At 36.1% G+C, this 25648-nt stretch overlaps 1 protein-coding gene across 3 annotated transcripts in view; it reads right to left on the reverse strand.

Annotated features, from left to right (window-relative positions):
- Positions 1-25648, reverse strand: part of DNAJC13 (DnaJ heat shock protein family (Hsp40) member C13) — a 114511-nt gene that overhangs the window by 72159 nt on the left and 16704 nt on the right. For all 3 annotated transcript variants that reach the window (XM_087430566.1, XM_087430565.1, XM_004419367.3), the window contains exons 2-13: positions 24781-24861; positions 13294-13369; positions 12323-12472; positions 11846-11887; positions 8760-8960; positions 6388-6594; positions 6201-6296; positions 5728-5819; positions 1745-1911; positions 1562-1641; positions 1309-1478; positions 451-550 (exon numbers count right to left, since the gene is read on the reverse strand). In XM_087430566.1, coding sequence (XP_087286692.1) covers positions 451-550; positions 1309-1478; positions 1562-1641; positions 1745-1911; positions 5728-5819; positions 6201-6296; positions 6388-6594; positions 8760-8960; positions 11846-11887; positions 12323-12472; positions 13294-13369; positions 24781-24848 — 1449 coding nt within the window. In that variant the 5' untranslated portion in view covers positions 24849-24861. The remainder of the gene's footprint in view (positions 1-450; positions 551-1308; positions 1479-1561; positions 1642-1744; positions 1912-5727; positions 5820-6200; positions 6297-6387; positions 6595-8759; positions 8961-11845; positions 11888-12322; positions 12473-13293; positions 13370-24780; positions 24862-25648) is intronic.

The following is a 25648-nucleotide window of genomic DNA, read 5'->3' on the forward strand; positions in this document are numbered from 1 at the left end:
GCTTTCTCAGGAAAGCCTTCTCACAGCTGGAAAATACCTGCCTGTCCTTCAAGATTCAGATCAAGTATAACGTCTTCCACAAAGAATGGCCTGAAACCTTTCATCCTCTCCTCACCACAAAACCAAAATTAAGTGCTGCTTTTTAGGGAATCCCATGGCCCTTACTATTTTATATTGTAGACATATGCTGACCTTTCTAGACTGTCAGCAATTTCAAGGAAGGAGGGAACTTTGTCTTAACATTTTTATATTTCTAGTACATAGCACAGTGCCTGGTTTATGGGATATGCTGAATAAATGTTTATTTGAATAAATAAATGGCTATGAGAGCAATTCAGGAAACATAGAAACATTAAATTTCATTGGTACAATGAAAATCTCAGTTTGTGGAAATTTAAACCATCAGTCAACTTAAGAAAAATCAGTTTCCATAAGAAAAACTCTACTCACACACATGAGGGCACAGAGCATATCAACAGCAGCATGGATAACTCCATTGTTGCTCCTCTTGAGAGCTTTTACTACCTTCACTCCTAGACGCTCCCGAAACCTTGCGGAACAAAAAAACAAGCATGTAATAGCAATATCAGAGCATTATTCTATTCTATTATTATTATTTTTTTTTGAGGAAGATCAGCCCTGAGCTAACATCCATGCTAATCCTCCTCTTTTTGCTGAGGAAGACCGGCTCTGAGCTAACATCTATTGCCAATGCTCCTCCATTTTTTCCCCAAAGCCCCAGTAGATAGTTGTGTCATAGTTGCACATCCTTCTAGTTGCTGTATGTGGGACGTGGCCTCAGCATGGCCGGAGAAGCGGTGTGTCAGTGCGTGCCTGGGATCCGAACCTGGGCCGCCAGTAGCGGAGTGCGCGCACTTAACCGCTAAGCCAGCCCCTATTCTATTATTATTAAAATATAACAATAAATCATCTTAAGTTTCCACTACATTCCTACAGCAATTACATATTTTGAATCCCACTCCTGGCACCTACCAGTTTTCATAATAGTTTTTTTCTTTGAGGGGGGAAGATTTGTTTTAAGGTTAATTAAAACTAAAAGGCATACAATCTCCTGTTCAAATTCAATAGAACAAGAGTCAGTAATATTATGGATGAGTATGGGACCAACAACCCCCTTCAGTTCCACTTGCCTTCCTTCTTTATTTCTCATGAATAAAAACTACCACATCACCAAATAAAACGTACCAGGTTTATAAAGCCAGATATAAAGAGGTGACCTGTTGATTATTTGCTATTTTAAGTTGTTCAAATTCTCTAAAAGAAGTTAAGTTTCAGAAGATAACTTACTTTGGAAGCTGAGTGAAGGCTAGAAAACCAGCTTTGGAAGCCACAAGCCTCCTCACAGCCTGGAACTGACTCTCAAGTTCAGCATTTGAAGCAACAACATCCCCCTCTTGGGACAATAATGCTGTTATGGCATTATTGATCAGTTTCTCTTTGTTTTCTGAGAAGAGACCCTAGGTGAAGGAAGCATATTTCAAAAAAGTTTCCATACCAAAAGTTAATGACAATGAACAAATTATGATACAATTTATCTTACATCCTGCGTTACTGCATGCAGAACTCCACTATATGAAATATTTGCGTTGAACCTGAATACAGCATCTGCAAAGTTACCATCTGTAAGGAGATGAAAAAGTTCAAAAAGATTTAGATGCTTGCATTCCTAAATTCTTATTAAGTAGATGGACAGAAGTGCAATTATATTTAAATCGATACTTACTTGGAGGTGTAGCCAAGAATCTGAGATGAAGGCTCTCTACTTCCTCATCAACAGGCATGCTGAGTAACCCCCATCGCTGACCTTTATGAGTTGGTGTCATTTTTACACAAACATCTCTGTTACCAGAGGCTCTGACTCCATCCAGCAAACTCGCTAATAAAGAATCCCTAAGCAAGGTTAAAAATAAAAAGGTTTTAGGATTGATAATTAAGGGGAATTCCTGATTCAGAGTGCAGCATAGGCCTTGTAGCAGATAACCTGCTCAAGGGGGCACTCCAGGTCCAAGGGGAAGCACAAAAGAACAGAGGCTTTAGGAGACAGCCTAGAGTTGCAATACTAGCTCTTCACTTTGCTGTCACATACCTTGTACAAGTTACTTAAGGACTGTAGCTTTAATGTTTTTTTGTTGTTTTTGATTTTATTATTATTATTTTTTTTGGTGAGGAAGATTAGCCCTGAGCTAACATCCGTTGCCAATCCTCCTCCTTTTGCTGAGGAAGATTGGCCCTGGGATAACATTCGTGCCCATCTTCCTCTACTTTATACGTGAGACGCCTGCCACAGCATGGCTTGATAAGCGGTGTGTAGGTCTGCGCCTGGGATCCGGACCTGCGAACTCCAGGCCACCAAAGCAGAGCATGAGAACTTAACCACTATGCCACTGGGCTGGCCTCTGTTGCTTATTTTATTTTTAACAGTTTTACTGACGTATAACTTACAAATCACAAAATTCACCCAATTAAAATATACAGTTTGATAATTTTTATTAAGCTTATACAGTTGTGCAATCATTACCACAATCCAGTTTTGATACACTTCCATCACCCCAAAAAGTTTCCTTGTGTCCACCGGCAAAAAACTCCCCAGCCCCAGGCAACTATTTACTGCTTTCTGTCTCTACAGTCTTGCTTTTTCAAGAATCTTCACCAAGAGAATGAAAAGACAAGCCACAGACTGGGAGAAAATATTTATGAAAGACATATCTCATAGAGCACTGTTACCCAAAAGATACAAAGATTTCTTAAAATTCAACAACAAAAAAAACAACCAGACTAAAAAATGAGCCAAAGACCTTAACACAGACCTCACCAAAGATACACAGATGGCAAATAAGCATATGAAAAGATGCTTCACATTCTGTATCATCAGGGACATGCAAATGTAGAGACACCACTACACATCTACTGGAATGGCCACAGTCCAGAACACTGACACCAGCAACTGCTGGTGAGGATGTGGAGCAACAGTAGCTCTGATTCACTGCTGGTGGGAATGCAAAGCGGTACAGCCACTCTGGAAGACAGTTCGGCAGTTTTCTTACAAAACTCAACATCGTCTTACCAAATGATCCAGTGATCAGATTCCTTAGTATTTACCTAAAGTTGAAAACTTATGTCCCTACAAAAACCTGCACACAGATGTTTACAGCAGCTTTATTCATAATTGCCAAAACTTGGAAGCAACCAAGCTACCCTTCAATAGGTGAATAGATAAATAAACCATGGTACATCAGACGATGGAACATTATTCAGTGCTAAAAAGAAATGAGCTATCAAGCCATGAAAAGAAGAGGAAACGAAAGAAGCCAATCTGAAAAGGCTAAGTAGTGTATAATTCCAACTATGATACTACGGAAAAGGCAACTGTGGAGACTGTAAAAGATCAGTAGTTGCCAAGCTTGGGAGGTAGGGGGAAATGGCAGAGCAGAGGATTTTTAGGGCAGTGAAACTACTCTGTATTGATACTATAATGGTGGATACACGTTATTATACATTTGTCCAAACCTGTAGGTTCATCAATTACAGCAAATATACCACTCTGGTGAGGAATGTTAATAATGGGGGAGGGTATGCTCATGTGGGGGAGTATAGGAGTTATAGGAGAAATCTCTGTACCTTTTCTTCAATGTTGCTGAGAACCTAATACTGCTCTAAAAAGTGAAGTTTATTAAAAAAAACTTCATAGAAATGGAATCGCCTTGTATGTCTTGCTTATTTTACTTATATGTTTTTAAGGTTCAGTCCTTTTTATGGCTGAGTAGTACTCCATTGTATGGATGCACAACATTTTCGTCTATCCACTCATCAGGTGATGTATATATGGACAGTTTCTAGTTTTGGCTATTATGACTAATGTTATTATGAACACGCACATGCAAGTATTTGTGTGGGCATACGTTTTCATTTTTCTTGGGTAAATACTTAGGAGTGGAATTGCTGGATCATATGATAAGTATATGTTTAATCTTTTAAGAAATTGCCAAACTGGTTTTCAAAGCAGTTTTATCATTTTACATCCTCACCAGCAATATATGCAAGTTCCAGTTCCTCTACATCCTTGTTGACAACTGGCATTGCTGCCCTTTCTGAGGTTACCGATTTTAGTGGTTAAGTAGTGGTTTTAATTTTTTCCATAATCACTTGTGATCTTTTCATGTGCTATTTACCATTCAGATATCTTCTCTGGTGTCTATTTGAATCTTTTGTCTATTTATTATTGAGTTTTTTGTTTTTTTAGTATCAAGTTCTAAGAGTTCTTTATATATTCTGGATGCAAGTCCTTTATCAGCTATATGTTTTCCAAATATTTTCTGTCTGTGGCTTGTCTTTTCCTTTTCTAAATGGTGTCAAAGTTTCGAATTTTTCTTTTATCAATTGTGCTTTTGGTATTACATCTAAGAAATCTTTTCCTAATCCAAAGTCACAAAGAAATTGCTTTACTTTCTGCGTGTCAGCTTTATTGGGAATAATGGCATCTTCTTCCTTGGGCTACCACCAGGATTAAACAATATAATCTACATTAAGCACATGACAAACTGCAAGTGTTGAGATCCGTCCTCTGATTAGAACATCTGCACTAACTTTTTCAGAAGTTCTCTTCCCTGAATTCAGGACAGGAAAAAATATAACCTTTCGCTTACTAAGATGCCATTTTTGTTGACTTCAGATCAAAAACCTTCTAAGGTAAGAAACAGTTACTGGTCATACTACAGGAAATGAAAACACTTCAATAACGTTGTATTGTAGACAGTGGCAAAATGTACTAGAACTGTTTCAACTAACTTTTAAAAAACAATTCAAGTCTCGATCTATTTACAACATGAAAGAACTACCTGGAATGTAAAATCTGCCAATTCCATGACAATGCCTTAGTGCATGAAGGGAGATCCAGTCATTCACAGCATAACAGCACTGTAAGTGTGTTTATCTTACAGGAGGAGTTTGAGAGCTACAGCATCTCTCAGTTTTCACAGCAACAGACACGTCACAGTAATATAAAAGTATGCAGGCATGCTCCACTGGAAAATTATTAACTAGCTTAACAATACTAAGTTATAAAAATCTAGCTTCAAGTGTATTTACATTAAAGTAACTTGCGGCTGTTATCCAAACAATTTAGCAATAAAAGTGAAAGGTGCTATTTTAAAGGCATAAATTACAGAAATACTTTATTTTCAACATTTCATTTAAAATCAAGTCACCATTTTTATTCGCTTTAGGAATCTGAAAACTCAATGAATATCATTTTATTTTATTTATTTTTTCAAGCTTCTCAACATCTTTTTTGTTGTTGTTGTTTAAGATTAGTCCTGAGCTAACATCCACTGCCAATCTGCCTCCTTTTTTCCTTTTTTTCCCCCTCCCAAAGCCCCAGTAGACAGTTGTATGTCATAGCCGTACATCCTTCTAGTTGCTCTATGTGGGATGCCGCCTCAGCATGGCTTGATGAGCCGTGAGTAGGTCCGTGCCAAGGATCCGAACCAGCAAAACCCTGGCTGCCACAGCAGAGCACATAAACTTAACCGCTATGCCACCAGGCCAGCCCGGAAGGTCATTTTAAATATGCAACAAAATAATGTTGTCTTTTCCTAAGTTACATAATTCTAGAGTTCTAGATTATAAATCTTTGTTTTTCCTCTTTGATGGAGAACTTTGCCTTGCACATAGTAGGATCTCAAAAGCTTGATGAATTTAAAAAAATACCTCTCTGTTGAAGAATATTTCCGTATTTGCCCTTTTATAAATTCAATGGTAAAAAGTTGTGGATTTTCTGAGTCACAAACCAATGCAAATACCTAATGAAAACAAGACACAAGTTCAACAAAAGATGTTCAGTTTGATGGTATTTCATTAGAAAAACTAACATCGTTTAGCTTACAAAAGTCGATATTTAAAAATGTAACTTTACAATATCAGAATTTAAGAGCTGCTTAAAAGTCTGATTCAAATTTTCATACAATTATTGAATAAAAAGTTCTATTCATTGTATACTTGGAAAATAAATTTTGCAATATTCTTTGTTCTAAGATCAATAAACATAATAATGTGAAGAATTAAATGGAGATTCTTTCTGTTTCCCATTCTTTAGGCATGAAAAAATATTAAAATAGAAAGAAAACTACTGTAATTTATCAATAGGAAGAAAACTCATTTAAGCTAATATTGCTGAAACTTACTTCTCCTAAAGGCTTCAATGTTGCAATATTATAGGTTGCTGGATCACGTTCTACTAAACATGTTTCTGTAAGTGCTAGAACTCTTTTTACGGGTTCCTTCAAACAAAATTGAGACATATTAAAAATTATTGAACAAAAATATCAAAATCAGATGAACAAATTTTTATTTTTAACACATGGGTCTTACCGAATGTCTAGGTGATATTTTTTGGACTACAAACTCTGCTAAAGATGTAATGGACTCATCAGTGCTGTATTTTCCAAAGCGAAGATTCAAATATTGCTCAAATTCTAAAGGTTCTTTTCTGATCCGCAATGAAATACCTATGTAGTTGCCAGCATGATCTATTGCACTTTTGATAATTTCTTCTCTTTGCTCTGATGCAAATAAATGCTGCACAAATTTTAAAATTTAAAAAGTCAGAGTTGAAACAAGTAAAATGTGACCATATTGAATCAACTCACAGAAAAAGAGACTGAAGTAGCAAATCTAGAGGAAAAAAGTTAGTAGATCTTATCAGAGGAAAATAAGCAGTGTGTTGTGGTTGAAACACTGTTAAGGAATCAAAATCACAAAGTCTGGGATGTAGAGCATTGCAAATAATTCACTGAACAAAAATTAACTCATAACTTCTCAGGTCATTACTGGATGGAAAACAGCACTCTGAGGCTTCCAAAAGGGTCCTCAGAGACCCAAGCCAAGTCCAGTAGGGGTGGTGGGTTCTATGTGGACAGGATCCTCAGTTTCAACTAAGGTGGCTCTGATTTAATCTGTTTTTATACAGCGAGCTTTCTTGTAAGATTACCTTGAAGAATGTTTAAATGTCATTGGCCTACGCATATTACAAACCAATCTCCAGGAATGTATTTACAAGGTAAGGATAAGGTATTTCTGCTTGCACTTGGTGCCTGGAGGCCGGAAATGCTAAATGTCCTGGAAAAGGCAAGACAGAGGAGTCCCACACAAGAAAGAATTGTCCTGCCCAGAATGCCAATAGCTTCCCTGCTTAGAAACACTGGATCAGATCATATTTTAAAACCTGATTTCATTCTCAGCCAGCTTATCACAGTCACTATGGATGCAGAAGTTTTGTTGATGCAGATAATGGTTTGTTGAACAAATCTGTCATGGTATCATATCTGCAGTGAATTGAGGCATTTTAGCTATTGTCTTTTAAAAGGAAGAGAGTATGCTTATGAAATGGATGATTAAAATTAAAACAGCTTGATGCCATCAAGCAATAAAAAATGTTGGCAACTGAGGAGTATCAAACAATTCTCATCCTTTATGTTTACCTCATGCATTGTAAAGCTTGGATGAATTACTGTGATACAATTACCCAGTTAAGGTCTGCAAGGCCATATTCCTGTAATTAGGTATGTTTTCCACCAAGGCGTTAATCATTACAAATTTCCACCGCCCAGGGAAAAGACAAGCCTTTGGACAGCACTACAACAGCAGGATTTAGGCTGCTTTAGAGTGGGAGAGGAAACTAATTTTCTCTTTGGGCCTCCATCTTTTGGGTCTAGACTCAGAGGTAACAAAATGTCTACATGTGTGCTCCTAGATGAGGTACACTAGGATGGTATCACTCAGCCGGGTAAGAATGGTATCTAGGATAGAAAAAGGCCTATAACCCAGAAGAGCTAACATATTTTGTAAATCAACGTGTTCAGCTCCCCATCATTCTTTTTATTTTCCTTTTGGTACTCTCTAGCCTCTCGTGTATCTAAAAGTTTCACGCTTTCCCCGGCTCTGCTATCCAGGGAAGGAAAATTTACGTACCGAACACTAAATCTTGGAGTAGTGTTCCAGGCCACTAAGGTAGCTACAGGAATTAAAATTCTCAAGAGAAATGATTCTTGAGAGTAAGTTCAACTGAGCCTCTCCATGCAGAGACTCTTTCTCACTCATCCTTGAGAGGTGGAGTTTAATTAAAGCAGGCAGGATGTTTCTTATAAAAAAGATGATCATCATCTATAGCTCGACTTCTATTACTGATTAACAAACAGGGTGTCAGCATCTTAAGTGGCTTCTGCTGTACCCCACAATTTACATAAAATTCAGAATTTCAAGACAAAAACATGCGATGAATTCCAAATTTGAAGCTTCAGTGAATACTCAGATTTCAGATTACAAACAGCTGTGCAAAAGAGGAAAGACTAGAAAAATAAGAGATTTTAAACTACTTTCTCAAAGAAAGCTTAGAAACTTGCAGGTAAGACTTGGATACTAATGAAAATAACAACTGGAACTACCATTTATTGAATACTAAGCCACGCACTACGCCTAAGCATTTTACATGAATTATCTCACCCAATTCCCAAAAAAAAAAAAAAAAAAAAAAAATCTATGACATACGTATTACTCCTCATTTTAGAGAGCTGCAAATTGAGATTCAAACTCAGGCGTCTTTCATACCAAATCCTGCACTTTTAATACCATACTTTCTCCGAGAGGGAGGACTCAGACGAAATTTCAAAATGAAGTATAAAAACCCTGCTTTCCTTCAAATGGTCATGTCCCTTTTTAAATGACTTTTTAAAAACTCTACTTACCAATCTACTAAACCCTCCATAAAGTATACAAAACCCTCCTTGATAATCAGAGAGATCTACAAAGCCTTCAATATTTCTATAGTCATAGGAACAGAGGACTCTGTTGGTTGCAGGATTAATTTGGTCAAAGCCTCCAGGAGTTACTTCCAAAATGACAGGTTTTCTTGTATCACTCCAGTGATGCTTATAGCAGTTATATCTCTAGAGAGAGAAATAATATTACTTTTAGCTTCATATTTAAGCTTCCTGTAAAATAAAGTTACATTTAATGTATCATTCACTGCTAAAACAACCAAAAATCTAAACAATATTATAAATATTTAGGGCTACTATCCAAATTGTTAAAAACATCAGCAATTTTAGCTATTTGGAGGTTTGTGTTTATTTAATTAAGAATGTTCACTCTAAGTGAAGACAATACAGTCATGGGTCACTGAACGATGGGGATCTGTTCTGTGAAATGTGCTGTTAGGCAATTTTGTTATTGTGCAAACATCATAGAGTGTGCTTACACAAACCTACATGATATAGTCTACTACACACCTAGGCTATATAGTACTAATCTTACAGGACCACTGTCGTATACATGGTCCATTGTTGACCAAAACGTCGTTATGTGGCACATGACTGACTGTTATGTCCTTTTTAAATTAACAAAGGTTTGGGTTACAATATTTTGTGAAACAATTTTAAGTCACGCAAATCTATAAAAAGAAAAAAAAAAAAGGAAATTCTAAATAGACATGTTATTCTGAAAGAATTTTATCAGGAAAAAGATTGCAACTTTTGTTGATTGATTCCTTTAATCCCAGGTAGATACTGAAAAGAAGTTTGGGAAGTTACAGTATTTAATTTAAACAACCTGAGTCAGTTCAATATACTAATGTAGATTTTCTTCCTACACACAGAAAAGCTGAAGTCTCCGTTTGACCTTAGGCTTTTCTAGTCACACCAACAGAAAGTCATCTTTAGAAGTTTGATGGCATTAGCAAGTAAAACTACATTTAGATGAAAACATTCCTTCGTAAATTAAAGGTTCTAATATCTTGAAAATGGTCAATATCCATTTACTATCCAGTTTTATTCTTAAAAAGAAAAAAAAGTTTAATTGAAGCTGCCAAGCAAAATGATGTGATAGAGAAAATAATTTAAAATGAAGCCAAAATGACGCAGAGAAAATAAGGATAACAGTGTCAGATGTGAAATGAATATCCCCTTGCCCTCCCAAAAAGTCCACAAAGTTTTCTGCCGACCAATATGAAGAGGAACGCATGGTCAGTTACATGATTCTTAAGGTAAAAATAAATTGGTTGTTCAAGAGTACTATTTCTAATACTGAAATAAGAGAGAAAACCTCTTGTAGGTGCTCAGAAAAGAGAGTAAGGCATTAAGTAAACACTTCCATCAACATCCCAACACCAAACCCAGCAATGAGGTTCATAGGATCATATCACATCAAGTCCCTTCAGCATTACTGATCGATGGCATCATGCACATTATAGTTCCATAAAAGGAATTCTGCAGAAAAACAAAGGGGCCAAGAATATATTTAGTGTCTTGATTCTGAACTAAAGGATGGAGCAGCACCACACCTTGGTGGGGTGGTGTAGGGGTAGAAGGAAGGCCACAAAAATGGCCGTGCTTTTCCAAACGATGCTTGTTTACATGCCCTCAACCCACTCTGCGGGATATGCGCCATTCCTCCCAGCTGCCATGACGAGATGAGCCGATGGAAAGACATCATTAACCCTTAGGATTGTGGAGGCCGAGAGAGAGAGACTTGAGACCCGGATTTAGAGTATATCTAGGGGCAAGTGGAGGCCTGAGGGCCAAATTCCATTTATGCAAGAGTGTTGTTTAGGCAGCACAGCTTTTGGGGGAGGAGGAGGTGCCACTTATTCCTGATGTAAAATTAGGTGGACTGTCCTTCAGGCAATCTTCTAGAGATACTGTTTCCACCACAAAGATCTGAAAAGCATTAAGTTGCTCAAGTTAACTGATATAAAGGGAAGCTTACAAACAAAATCTTGAAGTACGCTTTTGGAAGCAGTTGTTTTCCACACAGATGAGATATACAGAAAACTCACCTGCTAACATAATTATAATAAGCACCCCAAATTACGATTTATATATGATTATGATTTATTTGACTATGGCTCATCAGGAACAAGAAACAAGCAGCTTGCCAACTGCCATTAAACTATTTTAAATGGCTCCTGGGCAACCAGCCAATCGCTTGAGTTGAGATCACTGAGGCTTCTGGGATGCTAAAACAAGCAGAACATCCATAGAAAGGATGAGGGCTTAAGAAAGACAGGGGAATGGCACTGCAAAGCATATCAGAATTCAGTCCTTGCCTTTTGCCAGAAGCCAGAGTTCTGAACAGTGCTATGAGTTTAGCCAGTATTCTGCCCCCACCCTCTGGCTATTATAAAAGCAATATCTTCTCATGGAAAGAAATTCAATATTTCAAGGGAATGAAAAAAGCATAAACTCCCATTTCCCCTCCCCAGAAGTCTCTGATTTAGTTTAAATGCTCCTGTGACAAAATTAGAGAAGGCTTGGGAAAGTTAAGAAAATTCCAATAAGCAACCATGACTTCCTCAAAGCTGTCAGAGGACCGTGCAAAGCTTCATCACTGGCCAGACCCAGTGCAAGAACATATGACAGTTTCGACATACCCAAACCTTCTTACAACTTTAATACTTCTGAAATAAAAAACTCCTACACCAAACAACTACGGCATGTTCCAACAAGTATTATCAGCAATGTGATGCTTACTGAAGCTGTCTAGAATACTGAATAAGGACTACCTGGATGGTTACAGTGTTGTTTTTAATGCTTCATAATGCTGCCTGAAGATTTTTTCCAACTATCACCATTAACAGCCATAAATCTAATTGTTCATATTTGAGTTTCCTGTAAAACTACATTCATCTATCACATGGTGTCAGGAGACATTAAAATGTTTCCTTTTTTTCCCTTTAGCTTTGCCATAAAAGGAACACAGATCATCAAATGATTTCCACAATAAAGGGCAACATCTGAACAAATAAAAATAGATATTAACAAATGTTAATACTTGCCCTTCCTGTGATTTTTCCTTCTGAAAAATCAGTTCTAAATCTCTGAAAGAGAAAACATAACCACAGTTTATGACGAGAGACTGGTAGGGGACTCACAATTCAGTCCTTTCTATTCAAAACAGGTAAAATCTCAACTTGGTAACCTTGACATTAAAAAATGTTATTAAAGTTATAGTTTAAGGATATTCAATAAAAAGTGTGTATAACTTCACTGAACAACATAGGTTAAATATACAACTGCTTTGTTTTGTATATACACTTAAAAAGACTAAAAACTATCAGATACACAGGATTATCCAAGCCAGGCTTTCAGTTAGAGAAAAGTGCAAGTTTCACAGTGTCAAGTTAAAGGTCAATAAGAAAAAATAAGGATCATGAGAATACAGGCTCAGAACATTAATCTGTACTTTAATGTAACTGTTTCATTTAAAAAAGAGAAGAAAGAAACTTAGTTTACTAATATGAAACTGTTCTTACCAATGCTTCTGTAAGAAGTTCTGTTCTGTGCTCGGTAGAAAATTTTAAAGTTTCTGACTTTTTTCCACTGCCTTTACGAAATGTGAGGTTGAACTCTGTTCCTTGTCCTTTTCCAACAGGGCTGATGCTGCAAATGTCTCCATAAGGCCACTGACAAAAAGAATGGAATTCTTTCAACTGGTGCTATAATATAGTGAAATGCAACACTTATTTTTACTACTTTAATTTCACAATCACTGCTGAAATGAGAAAAATTTTACAGAATAATATTGAGGTCTAGAAGAAGTTATGTCTTATAATTCTATACCACAGGTTCTTTTAAAGGTTTTCAGTCATCAGAGACAACAAAATAATCCTATCTGTATTCTAATTTTAATGATTAATGACATTAATCCAAAGCAACTAAAATACATAGAAGTGAAAAGAACTGGGGAATAAAATTTTATGATTACCTGCAAATCTGTTAAAAACAAAAAAAGCAGGGAATCTGTAAAACATGCCTAATTTAGAATTAAAATAAACTAGAATATATAAATGTGTTTACTTATCTATGTTCAGGTTAGTCTTGCCTTTATAAACAGTAATACTACTACCACGTCAAGTATTTTCCAACCATTGCACTTGTGACTTAACTCATGTATGCCTGTATTACAGTGACAATATAGCCTTTAAAATTATAAAGAACTAATTTACCAATTTCACATAAAAGAGATGGCTGTAATCAAGAGTAACATATCAAAAAGTTATACCCTCCTAGAGCCTAGAAATAAGCACATGATCTCCCCTCCTCCCTTTCATTATTTTTTTTGGGGTCCTGAGCACAGAGCATTTTATAAGCATATCAATCTCTTTCAAATTCGACATTTTTAACTTAAATACTGATTTTCAGGCCAGAGAGTCCTGGTCATATTCTGGTTTTTAAAATTCAAATGGAGTTCAAGCAAATGTCTAACAGCTTCTAAGATGATTACCTGATTTGTTACTTCTAAGGTATTGGGATTATATGTAGTAATCGCATGGGTTCCAACTGAAAAGACACGCTTATACCTACAAAGGAAGACAAGCACTTAAATTTAGTCTTAAAAAAAAACATTTTATAAGAAAATACATATGAATCAACAAAAACGGAACATTTCAATAAACAGAAATGTGTTAATTGATTAATGGTGATTAAATATAGCTTAGTTTCATATTCTCACATTTTTTTAATGTTCTACAAAATGTTATTGGTATTAAAACCCACCCACCACTCATTTTACTGTGAATTAGTAAGATCCTTAAGTAGATAAAAGTGTGACCTATGCAAGCAATCTCATATCTTTAGTATACATGAAGTTACGTAGCAAAGCACCGCCTGAGGATGCTACAAGATTCTAAATGAGAAAATGTTATTCACGGGGTCAGCCCGTGGCTTAGGGGTTAAGTGTGCGCGCTCCGCTACTGGCGGCCGGGGCTCGGATCCCGGGCGCGCACCGACGCACTGCTTCTCCGGCCATGCTGAGGCAGCATCCCACATACAGCAACTAGAAGGATGTGCAACTATGACATAAAACTATCTGCTGGGGCTTTGGGGAAAAAAGGAGGATTGGAAATAGATTTTAGCTCAGAGCCGGTCTTCCTCAGCAAAAAGAGGAGGACTGGCATGGATGTTAGCTCAGCGCTGATATTCCTCACACACACACACACAAAAAAAAACGTTATTCAAAAAAAGATACTGCACACTACTAATTCTTTCAAAATGTCCTTTCAACAAAACCATGATGCAAAGGAAGGAAAAGCTATGGCCTGCAACTTGTCAGTCACAATCATATTCTGGAATCTTAATAATTTCTCTTTGGGCCGGCCCCGTGGCTTAGCGGTTAAGTGCGCGCACTCCGTTGCTGGCGGCCCGGGTTCGGATCCCGGGCGTGTACCGACGCACCGCTTCTCCGGCCATGCTGAGGCCGTGTGCCACATACAGCAACTAGAAGGATGTGCAGCTATGACATACAACTATCTACTGGGGCTTTGGGGGAAAAAAAAATTAATAACAAAAAATAATTTCTCTTTAAGCAACTACCTATTACACTTAAGTGTTGCAATTTTATACAAGTAGGAAGCCTATACCACAGACAAGCAATTTTCACTTCTCACTTCACTTCCTCCACTTAAAGTAACATATCTGAAAGAAAAAACCCATTTGGATATCAGTAATCTTTAGAAGAGAGGAATTTATAATGATAAAAGTGGAAATTGAATTAGAAAAACTTACTTAAAACTGAAGAATTAATTCTTTGGAAATAAAATAATAAAATAGGTAAAACATTAGCTAGTCTAAGAAAACACAAAAACAAAATTAATAAAAGAACTTATAACCATAGATACAGAAGAAATAAAAAACAATGTGTGTAACTCTATGCTGATAAATTTGAAAATTAAGAATAAATCAACCCCTATATAGAAGAATTTAAGAAAGCTGCAAAGAATTACATCCTACAAAAGCACCAAGGCTCAAACAAGGGGATGAAACCTTAAAGGTACATCTAAGTCCCATGCTTCTCAAACTGTTCCAGAAAAGATAAGGACACCTTTTCAATTCCTTTAGTGACATTAAAATCTGATAAGACAACACAAAAAAGAAGAAAAAATAAATACAACAATCTATTTTTTAAATAAATATTAGCAATTAGAATCAAGTAGCATGTTAAAATAGTAATACACCATGACCAAAGAAGGTGGATTTTAGGAAAACAGAGTCTAGTATTAGAAAATCTATTAATAAGATCATATTTATTGAAATAGCTATTTATTTTAATAAGAGATTTTAAAATTATCAAAAATGGATGTTAAATACAATCAAATGCCTTTTTGGTATGTATGGAGAAGATCATGTTTTTCTCCTTACAGTAAAAAGACACATTACCTTAAACCAACAGCCATTATCAGATTCAAGGGTAACACACTAGAAGTATTCCCATTAAGATCAAGAGAGATTGTTCACATTTTCATTTTTCTATTACCCTTTTTTTCCTCACCAGTATATTATATAATAAAAATGACAAAGTTATTTCCATTTGGGGGGGCAATAAGAGATTTTATTCATCTTTACCACACAGTCATACAAAAAAAATTGCTATATTACAATTTTTTTCCCTAATTCCACATGTCTGAAGTGGAATGGCAAACTATCTAAAGAGTGAGAGCACTTCCTTCTAACATAAAAACATTCACTTGCTGCTTTCTAAAGTGGAGTGAAGGTTGAGAGATTGGTGAAGTAGATGAGGATTTACCTGAATAGCTCAAAACTTCAGAGGCTTACTCAGTTAATGGGAACAAAGAAAAATAAAAAGTATGATCTCGTTAAATCAATATTTGCCTTAGGAGATTGCACGATGAAATCAAATCTACAATAGAAATGCGAATTCACAAATTCTAATGTTCAGAATCATCTTGAGAGTCAAACATGCCAATTTTTATAATCCTGAAATAAAACTACATTTATTTATTTTACTCTGGGAGCAAAGTATAAGAATTAAATGTCTGAAATGCTCCAAATGTCAACTGATGTTATCACATTCAAAGTCTTAAGAGGATCTCAGTTAAGAAAATATCCTTTTCAATTCTATACTAATCTCCTCCACACAACTAACCCCCTTCTAACATCTTTCTCATGTAACTCTGTCATCTAGATTAGTGCTGTGCAAAAGAGCATTCCGAGATGATGAGAACGTTCTATATCTACACCGTCCAATGAGGTAGCCATGAGCTACACGCAGCTATTGAGTACTTGAAATGTAGCTAATGCAAGTGAATTTTAAATTTTATTTAAATTTAATTACTTTAAATTTAAAGTAGTTAAACTACTTTAAATTAGTTAACTACTTTAAATTTAAAGTAGTTAAATTTAAATAGCCACATGTGGTTCGTGTTTACCAGTGGGAGAACACATTCTAGATCCTTCAGGATCAAAGGATCCTGGAGTTAGGTGTCCATTAGTAATGGATGACTAGTACTGTCATGACTAGTAAACTCAGAGCAATCTTTCAGATAAATACTGAGCTCTAAAGCCTTCCTAAGAAAGCTGTAAGAAAATTCTTAACAGAATTCTCTTCCATTTCCTTCTCTTCCCGTTCTCTTCCTCCATAAGACCTCCCTATGCGTCTCTCCTCTAGTATAGCTGCTGGACTTCGCTTTAAGGATAGGGTAAATACTTCTAGGTCATTTAATAGCCCTTTATAAGCAGCCCTAAACCTTCAAAGGTTACCTAAAAAGTCCCCTTGAATATCAGATTTAGAGATTAAAATCTGAATGATCTCACATGTATGGTATGTCAGTCACAACACTTGCAACTTAAGATTTTTTTATCTTTTACTAAAGTCACTAGTGCCCTAAATCATAAGACAAAGATTCCACAAATTCAAGGAATACATGTCTTCATTATCTTTGAAACTCTTAACTCCTAGCATAGTACCCAGCACTGCACACAGCAGATGCTCAATAAATGTTTGTCAAATAGCTAAACAGACCAATCTATCCAATAATAAGTCAATATGCATTCCAATCTACGACCCATTGGCTTACTCTTGCTTTTAAAACAGAATGTAAGTCAGATAGTAACTAATTTTGCACTAATTTTTTTATTTATAACCCCTATAACATCAGGAAAAGACTAAGTTCATATCTTTATGAAAGAAAATATTCACATTTTATTCCCTATCTGCAAAGAGAAATTGTCATTTATAAACTACAATAATTTAATTTGCTGTTCTCTGGATTTGAGATGAATGTGTTGGCTAATTCTTAAAAATTATCATACTAAAAATAAGTTTTTATTACAAAAATACAGCTATATAAAATCAAATTACAAAAGGAATAAAGTAAACAAAACATATGAGAAATTTATGACAGATGATGCCATGTACATCATATGAAGAAATGTGAAAGCAAACACTTTTTCTCCCAACTGAGAAATTAATATTCACTACTGCCTTCACTTACTGCACTTGTTTCCTTTTTATTCAGGAACTAAAGTTACACACATCATTAAATGCCTATAGGGAGTAGGCATTTCTTCCACTCCTTAAGTTTTCACAATTCACAGATTTATTCTAATATGACAGCTTATTAAGAAATATGATTTAAATTACCCAGTAACTATAATGTTACTTAGAATCAGGAAACTAATGTTATTCAAATAAATCAAAAAGCGTTTGAGGCAACTGCTATATCTACAGGGCATTCTGCTCCTACAGCAAATTGGTGATAAAGAAGTAGAAAATGTTGTGCTAATGACAGTGCTGATGGAGATAAGAAAGATTATCTAAAAGCAAAGAAAGATGACTGAAGCAAAAGCTGGGGAGGGAATCAAGTTTCAGATTTGACAGGTGATGCTCAGACCTGTTAATAGACTAAACGTATTAACTTACACTAAAACAAACACACTCCTATATTATTTTAATTCCTGCAAATAAAAATGTTACACCATTCTTAAACTTTCTAGTCCTTATGAATATTGCTTTCCTCTTTGAAACAACTTTTTATAACATGATTTTTTCATATGGCAACATCTTAGGGAAAAAACACCTAATATGTTAGATCAGATACTGTATTAAGTATTACCATGGATTCACTCAATACTAAATGCACACATAACATGGTGTTGGGTTCAATGATACAGCATTAAATAAGACAGTCAGTCCCTTAGAGATCTAGTCTTCTCCCAACATGTTATTTATTATTTAGTTAACTCATTCAGACATCTGAAATAAACTTCAAAGTAGCAAGAGCTAAGTTACTTGTCAGTCACTGTTTGAAAGTTAACTTCAGGCTTGAATACTCTTCACTTCACTTCAGAACATATAGAGATTTCCCATATACTTACCCTGTCCCCACACATGCACAGCCTCCCCCATTATCAATATCCCCCACCAGCGGTACATTTGTTACAATTGGTCAACCTACATTAACACACCATTACCAACCAAAGTCCACAGTTTACATTAGGGTTCACTCTCGGTGGTGTACATTCTAAGGGTTTGGACTAATGTATAATGACATGTATCCACCATTACAGTATCAGACAGAATAGACTCACTGCCCTAAAAATCCTCTGTTCTGCCTATTCATTCCTCCCTCTCCCATAAACCTGGGCAGCCACTGATCTTTTTACTGTCTCCAAAGTTTTGCCTTTCCACGATGTCACATAGTTGGAATCATACAGTACGTAGCTTTTTCAGATTGGCTCCTTTCACTCAGTAATATGCATTTAAGTTTCCTCCATGTCTTTTCACGGCTTGATGGTTCATTTCTTTTTAGCACTGAATAATATTCCATGTTCTGCATGTCCCACAGTTAATTTATCCATTCACCTACTGAAGGACAGCTTGGTTGCTTCTAAGTTTTGGCAATTATGAATAAAGCTGCTATAAATATCTGTGTGCAGGTTTTTGTGTGGACATAAGTTTTCAACTCCTTTGGGTAAATACTAAGGAGTGTGATCACTGGATTACACGTTAAGAGGACATTGAGTTTTTTAAGAAACCATCAAACTGTCTTCCAAAGTGGCTGTACCGCTTTGCACTCCCACCAGCAGTGAATCAGAGCTCCTGTTGCTCCACATCCTCACCAGCAGTTGCTGGTGTCAGTGTTCTGGACTGTGGCCGTTCCAGTAGATGTGTAGTGGTGTCTCTACATTTGCATGTCCCTGATGATACAGAATGTGAAGCATCATTTCATATGCTTATTTGCCATCTGTATATCTTCTTTGCTGAGGTCTGTGTTAAGGTCTTTGGCTCATTTTTTAATCTGGTTGTTTTCTTATTGTTGAGTTTTAAGGATTCTCTGTAAATTTTGAATAACAGTCCTTTATCAAATATGTCTTTTGGAAGTATTTTCTTCTATCTTGTCTTTACATTCTCTTGACAGTGTCTTTTGCAAAACGAGTTTTAAATTTTAACGAAGCCCATCTTATCAATTCATTTTTTCACGGATCATGCCTTTGGTGTTGTATCTGAAAAGCCATCACCAAACCCAAGGTCATCTAGATTTTCTCCCATACTATCTTCTAGGAGTTTTACAGTTTTGTGTTTCACACGTAGGTCTGTGATCCATTTTGAGTTAGTTCTTGTGAAGGGTTAAAGCCTGCGCCTACATTCATTTGTTTGCATGTGATGTCCAGGTATTCCAGCATCATTTGTTGAAAAGACTACCTTCGTTCCTACAGCTGGCTTTTGACACAACACTGTGTGTAAAATATAAAATTCCTATAAAGCAGATATGATCCTATTTGCACTTCTGGGTGAAAGATGTTCAAATCTCAGATTGCCTGATAATAATCACAAAGAGTTATACAAAGAAAACACAAAGAGAATTCAGGATGGACTCATCTGAGGTTTAGAGGCTGGCAGGGTCAAGAGCTAGGATCAAAACAGCAAGGAAAAAACCGCTCAAGTTCCTAGGGTTATCAGAGCTGGTGAGGTGTGTAAATGCCAGGTAGCAAAAGGGAAGAGTATCTCTCTTCTTTTGTAAGATTCTATTCCTGCATGTAAGAAAGGTATCAGAAATTCATCAGCTTCACTTTCCCTCAACTTTTCTCTTAATTTCCTGTGTTCGGTCACGACACAGACTGTCTATGAATGTAACGGGCATCTGCCACTGAATTTCATAGACTCATCATCATATATCCCAATGTATTGAAGTTAAGATCCTGTTCAGATATTAAAATGCTACTCTGAAATTCAGAGCATTTGCTACAATTAATATATGCAAATATTAAAGTGATCCACAGGTAGATTTTACTTGTCACTTCCATCCAAAAAAAACTAAGAAGCTATATTTTGAACATTACTCTAAAGTTTTTCATAGTGAATGTGCACTTGCACTTTAAGTGAAACATGCATCTTCCTTCCTATCAGAAATGGCTTGCTTTAGGCCAAAAAGGAAACTTTGCTCTCTCACAAAAGAAAAACTCTTTTTATCTCTGAAATCTACTCCCCCCTCCTGCTCCTTCCAGAACAAACATATAATTTAATTATGTACTTTACAAGTAGGAGAATGACAAGCATAGAAGAAAGGCTACTTTGACAGCCAAGGAGTCTATACTGACGGTGAACGGAGCTGAATTAATAAGTGCATGAGTAGCGGCTTCAAAGTGAGACATAAGAAAACTATTACAAAGGTAAAGTGAAATGGGTCACATAAATATCCTTAAGGGAAATATCTGGAGAGGTTATCTTTAATTTAGGCATATTAAGAGAAAGAAAAATATTTATTCATCTTTACTACCACTATAAATACTATTTTCCTGAAATGTTGGGGTTGGGTTAGCAGTATATATATAGCCATGGAGTCTCTTAAAACTGAGGCCCTAAATCCCCAATATCACATACAAAATTTGTCGTATATAGACATGTTTCTAGAGAAAGGATTCAATTAGCAACTCTGAAACAACAGAAAATTTTTAATGTTCGCCATTTATTTTTTACATTAAGACTGATGAGGAGGGGCCGGCCCCGTGGCTTAGCGGTTAAGTGTGCGCGCTCCGCTACTGGTGGCCTGGGTTCGGATCCCGGGCGCGCACCGAAGCACCACTTGTCCGGCCATGCTGAGGCGGCGTCCCACATACAGCAACTAGAAGGATGTACAACTATGACATACAACTATCTACTGGGGCTTTGGGGAGAAAAAGGGGAAAAAAAAAAGGAGGATGATTGGCAATAGATGTTAGTGCAGGGCCGGTCTTCCTCAGCAAAAAGAGGAGGACTGGCATGGATGTTAGCTCAGGGCTGATCTTCCTCACAAAAAAAAAAAAAAAAAAGACTGATGAGGAATACTTTAAACTTAGATTAGAATTGACCACATAAAACAGCTAAGTAGAATAAAAAGTTTTAGTGCCGCATAATAATGTACATGACCTAATGAAATAACTATCACTTATCTGGAAAATGTAGGACCTTTCAAGGAGAAGTTAAGAGCTTCAAAGTGGTATACTAAAAGCAACAAAACACTGCTGAAAGAAATTTTAAAAGATCTAAATAAATGGAAAGACATCCCATGCACATGGACTGGAAAACAGTATTGTTAAGGTGGCAATACTCCCCTAACTGACCTACAGATTCTGTGCAATTCCTATCAAAACCCCTAGCTGTCTTTTTTATAAAATTGACTAGCTGACTCTAAAATTCATATGGAAATGCAAGAGACCCAGAATAGCCAAAATAACCTTGAAAATGAACAAAGCTGGAACCTCAAACTTCCTAGTTTCAAAACTTAGTACAAAGCTACAGTAATCAAGACAGTATAGGGCCCGCCCTGTGGCATAGCGGTTAAGTGCATGTGCTCGGCTGCTGGCGGCCTGGGTTCAGATCCGGGGTGCACAATAACGCACCACTTGTCAGGCCATGCTGTGGCAGCATCCCATATAAAGTAGAGGAAGATGGGCATGGATGTTAGCTCAGGGCCAGTCTTCCTCAGCAGAAAGAGGAGGACTGGCATGGATGTTAGCTCAGGGCTGATTTTCCTCACCAAAAAAAACCAGTATAGTACTGTCATAAGGACAGGCATACAGATCAAAGGAATAGAACTGAGAGTTCAGGAATAAACCTTTACATTTATGGTCAATTGATTTCTAACAAGAATGTCAAAACAATTCAATGGGGAAAAAATAATCTTTTCAATAAATGGTGTTGGGAAACAAGCAACAGAATGAAGCTAGATCCCTACTTCACACAATATACAAAAATTAACCCAAAATCAAGGCTATAAAACTCTTAAAGAGAAAACGTAGCAGTAAATCTTTGAGACCTCGGATTAGGTAATAGTTTCTTAGTTATGACACCAAAAGCACAAATGGCCAAGGAAAAAATAGGTAAACTGAATTTCATCAAAATTAAAAACTTTGTGCATCAAAGGATACCATGAAGAAAGTGAAAAGACAGGGCCAGCCCCAGTGGCCCAGTGGTTAAGTTCAGTGTGCCTTGCTTTGGTGGCCTGGGTTCAGTTCCCAGATGCAGACCTACACCACGCGTCTGTCAGTGGTCATGCTGTGGCGGTGGCTCACATACAGAAAGAGGAAGACTGGCAACAGATGTTAGTGCAGGGAGAATCTTCCTCAGCAAAAAAAAATAAAGGGAAAAGACAACCCACAAAATAGGAGAAAATATTTGCAAATCATACGATATCTGATAAGGGACTTGTATTCAGAATATATAAAGAACTCTTACAACTCAACAATAAAAAGATAACCCCATTAAAAAATGGGTAAATGATTGGAATAGACATTTCATGAAAGAAATACAAATGACCAAAAGCACATGAAAAGATACTCAACATCTTAGTCAAAAAGGAAATGCAAATCAAAACCACAACGAGATACCACTTCATACCAACCAGTATGGCTAAAATTTAAAAAAGACAATAACGTGATGGTAAGGATATGGAGAAATTGGAATCCTCATACAATGATGGTAGAATTGTAAGCCACTTGGAAAAGCAATGGCTGTTCCTCAAGAAGTTAAACATAGAGCTACCATATAACTCTACATAACTCCATAGAGATTCATCCACAGACTTGTATGTGAACATTTATAGCAGCATTATTCATGAGAGTAAAAAAGCAGAAACAATATAAATGTTCCTCAACTGATGAATGAACAAAATGTGGTATATCCATACAATAGAATATCATTTGGCAATAATAAGAAATGAAATACTGATTCATGCTACAACATGGATGAGCCTTGAAAACATTATGCTAAATGAAAGAAGATAGTCACAAAAGACCACATACTGTATGATTCCATTTATATGAGATGTCCTAAATAACCAAATCCAGAGACAGAAAGTAAATTAGTGGCTGCCAGACGCTGAAAAGCAGGCAGAAGAGGAGTAACTGCTAATATTTTTAGAGGAGTTTTTTGGGGAGGTGATAAAAGTGTTCTACAAATGGTTAGTGGTGATGGTTCAGATTTACGAACATATTAAAAACCACTGAATTGTACACTTAACGAAGGGTGAATTTTATGTAAATTATAATTAAGCTGCTCTAAAAACAAAACAAAAAAGTTTCAAGGTGTGAATGATGGAGGCAGGGAATTGTGCTGAGAGTACACAAATAGTTCTGTTCCAAATTATTACAAAAAAGAGGATTGTCTTAAGTCTTAGTCACTACTCTCTAAGAACACTAAAAAATTTTTTTCCAGATGATCACAAGCTCACAAAGCAAAAAGCATTACAGCAAGTTTGTCCTTTGGAATTAATGCATCAGTATGCTATAAATGTATTAAAAACAGAAGTTATATTATGATGATTAGAGCACTTTGACACTTAAGGAAAAAATAATAATCATTTAAACACACAATTTTTTTAAGGTTGATTCAAAGAACTAAAAAGACTCATATAACCCTGGATATGCTGACTGTCTAACTTTGAAATGAACTGAAGAAAAAATTTCAAGACAAGTATTCTACAAGAGTAACAATTACGCTAATTTAGTAGCTCATACAATTGAGCTACTAAAAGGAAACAAAATTAAACTCAAATCTTTCAAAATTATAGTCAGTTTGCTAACGCAAACCAGAAACACTACAGAATTCAGATGTTGCACCATCCCAAGAAGTTACCACACTACTAACTAAAAACTGGAAAGTTAAGAATAAGAACTAAAATTATTGGCTTTGTGCACGTCATATTTTACCTATCTGAGGCCTAATTTGGAATAATGTGGTCACCTATTTGTCAAAGTGTGGCACACTCATTTTAGTTATTACTACACAAAAAGACCAGAGACAACTTTTTTTGGTAACAGTCAACAGGTGCCATTCATTGAATACTCAATGTATTTAAAGCATAATTTTAAAACCTTTACACAGTCCATATTACTTCATTTAATCCTTTCAGCAATTTGAGGGGTAGGAATTACCATCCATTTTACAAAAAGGAAACAGCAGCATCTCCACCTTGGTCTGATGAGGCAAGCTACGAAAAAATGTCATCGCCCCCTCCCAAGGAAAAGAAAAGATCAAACCCAATTTTTAAATTTCATTACAGGCCTAAAGAAAGACTAGAAAATGCATTATTAGCATACTTTCTCTGACAGTCAAATGGACATAAAACTGTGTTATCACACACAGGCTAGTCTCCAGGTCATACAGTTGTGGAGGTACCACTCTGCTACTACTGCATACCCTTATCATTAACTGACAGCATCCAAGAAGGGGGAGAACTGGTTTATTTTCCTTTGAATTGTTACCAAACTCCTTCCCAAGACAGACACAGAAAACCAGAAATGTCAAAAGAAAAAAAAGAACAATAATTTATTCTAAATGTTGCATTTGCATTTAAAATATGCACATATGCTTTTCAGAAGAGAAGGGCTGAATGGTATTATTGAGTTGAGTGATACTACTCAAGACATTGAAAAGCAATGTTTAAAATGATACTTTATAGAAGCACAGAAAAACAAAATCAACAGAAATACTTACTTTCCCCTCCATGAATGTTTTGTTGTATAAAAACATGCCAAATCTTTATTTTCCCTAATTATGTTCATTTTGTGCTGAAACCTGAAAGATAAAAATATGGGTCAATTTAGTACAGTGTTATCCTTAGAGTTTTGCCTGAATCTCCCATGCCATATTTTCATAGCTTGCCATACGATACTTCTTTTAAGGCACAACTTCTACAAGACCATAAGGTTTTAAAGGACAGAGAATGGTCTGTCCACCTATCACAGCCTTTAGCCACCGTATTGTGACTGTCTGCTCTCCTCCACTACCGTGGGTTTCTTGAGGACAAGAATTGCCCTCTATTAACATCCCGAGTGGATAGAATTTAATCAAAAAACGTTAAAGTAAATTAATCTTTAAATCTCACATTGCCAAACAGTGCCTTAACACACGATGAGCACCTAAAAATGTTTGCCAAGTGTCAAAACAATTTCAAAAGGTTTTTCTTGAGCTGCTAAGTGCCAGTCATTTTGCTGTTACTGTCACTTCAAAGGGGACCTATTATTGTAAATAAGCAAGATTTAACTTAAAAGTAACAATATTCTCACTATAAAAGCAATGCATGTCCACAGTAAGAAATCTAAAATGTTCATAAAGTAAATCATCTTTCATCCTAGCATCCAAAGATAATCATTCTAGCCTCCCTTCTTCTATTTAGGAAAAAATAGGATTTTTTTAAAAAACAAAATTGAGATTGTCATTTGTACTACTTAATCTTCTTCAAAGAATATTAACTTTTCCCCATGGAATTAAATATTCTTTGAGAAAATGATTTTTAAGGCTACATGGTATTCCATTGTATGATATACTAAAACAGTGCTACTCAAAGTGTAGTTGCAAACAT

The sequence above is a fragment of the Ceratotherium simum genome, chromosome 5 (assembly GCF_057802395.1).
Source record: "Ceratotherium simum simum isolate JZ-2026a chromosome 5, ASM5780239v1, whole genome shotgun sequence".
Lineage (NCBI taxonomy): Eukaryota > Metazoa > Chordata > Mammalia > Perissodactyla > Rhinocerotidae > Ceratotherium > Ceratotherium simum.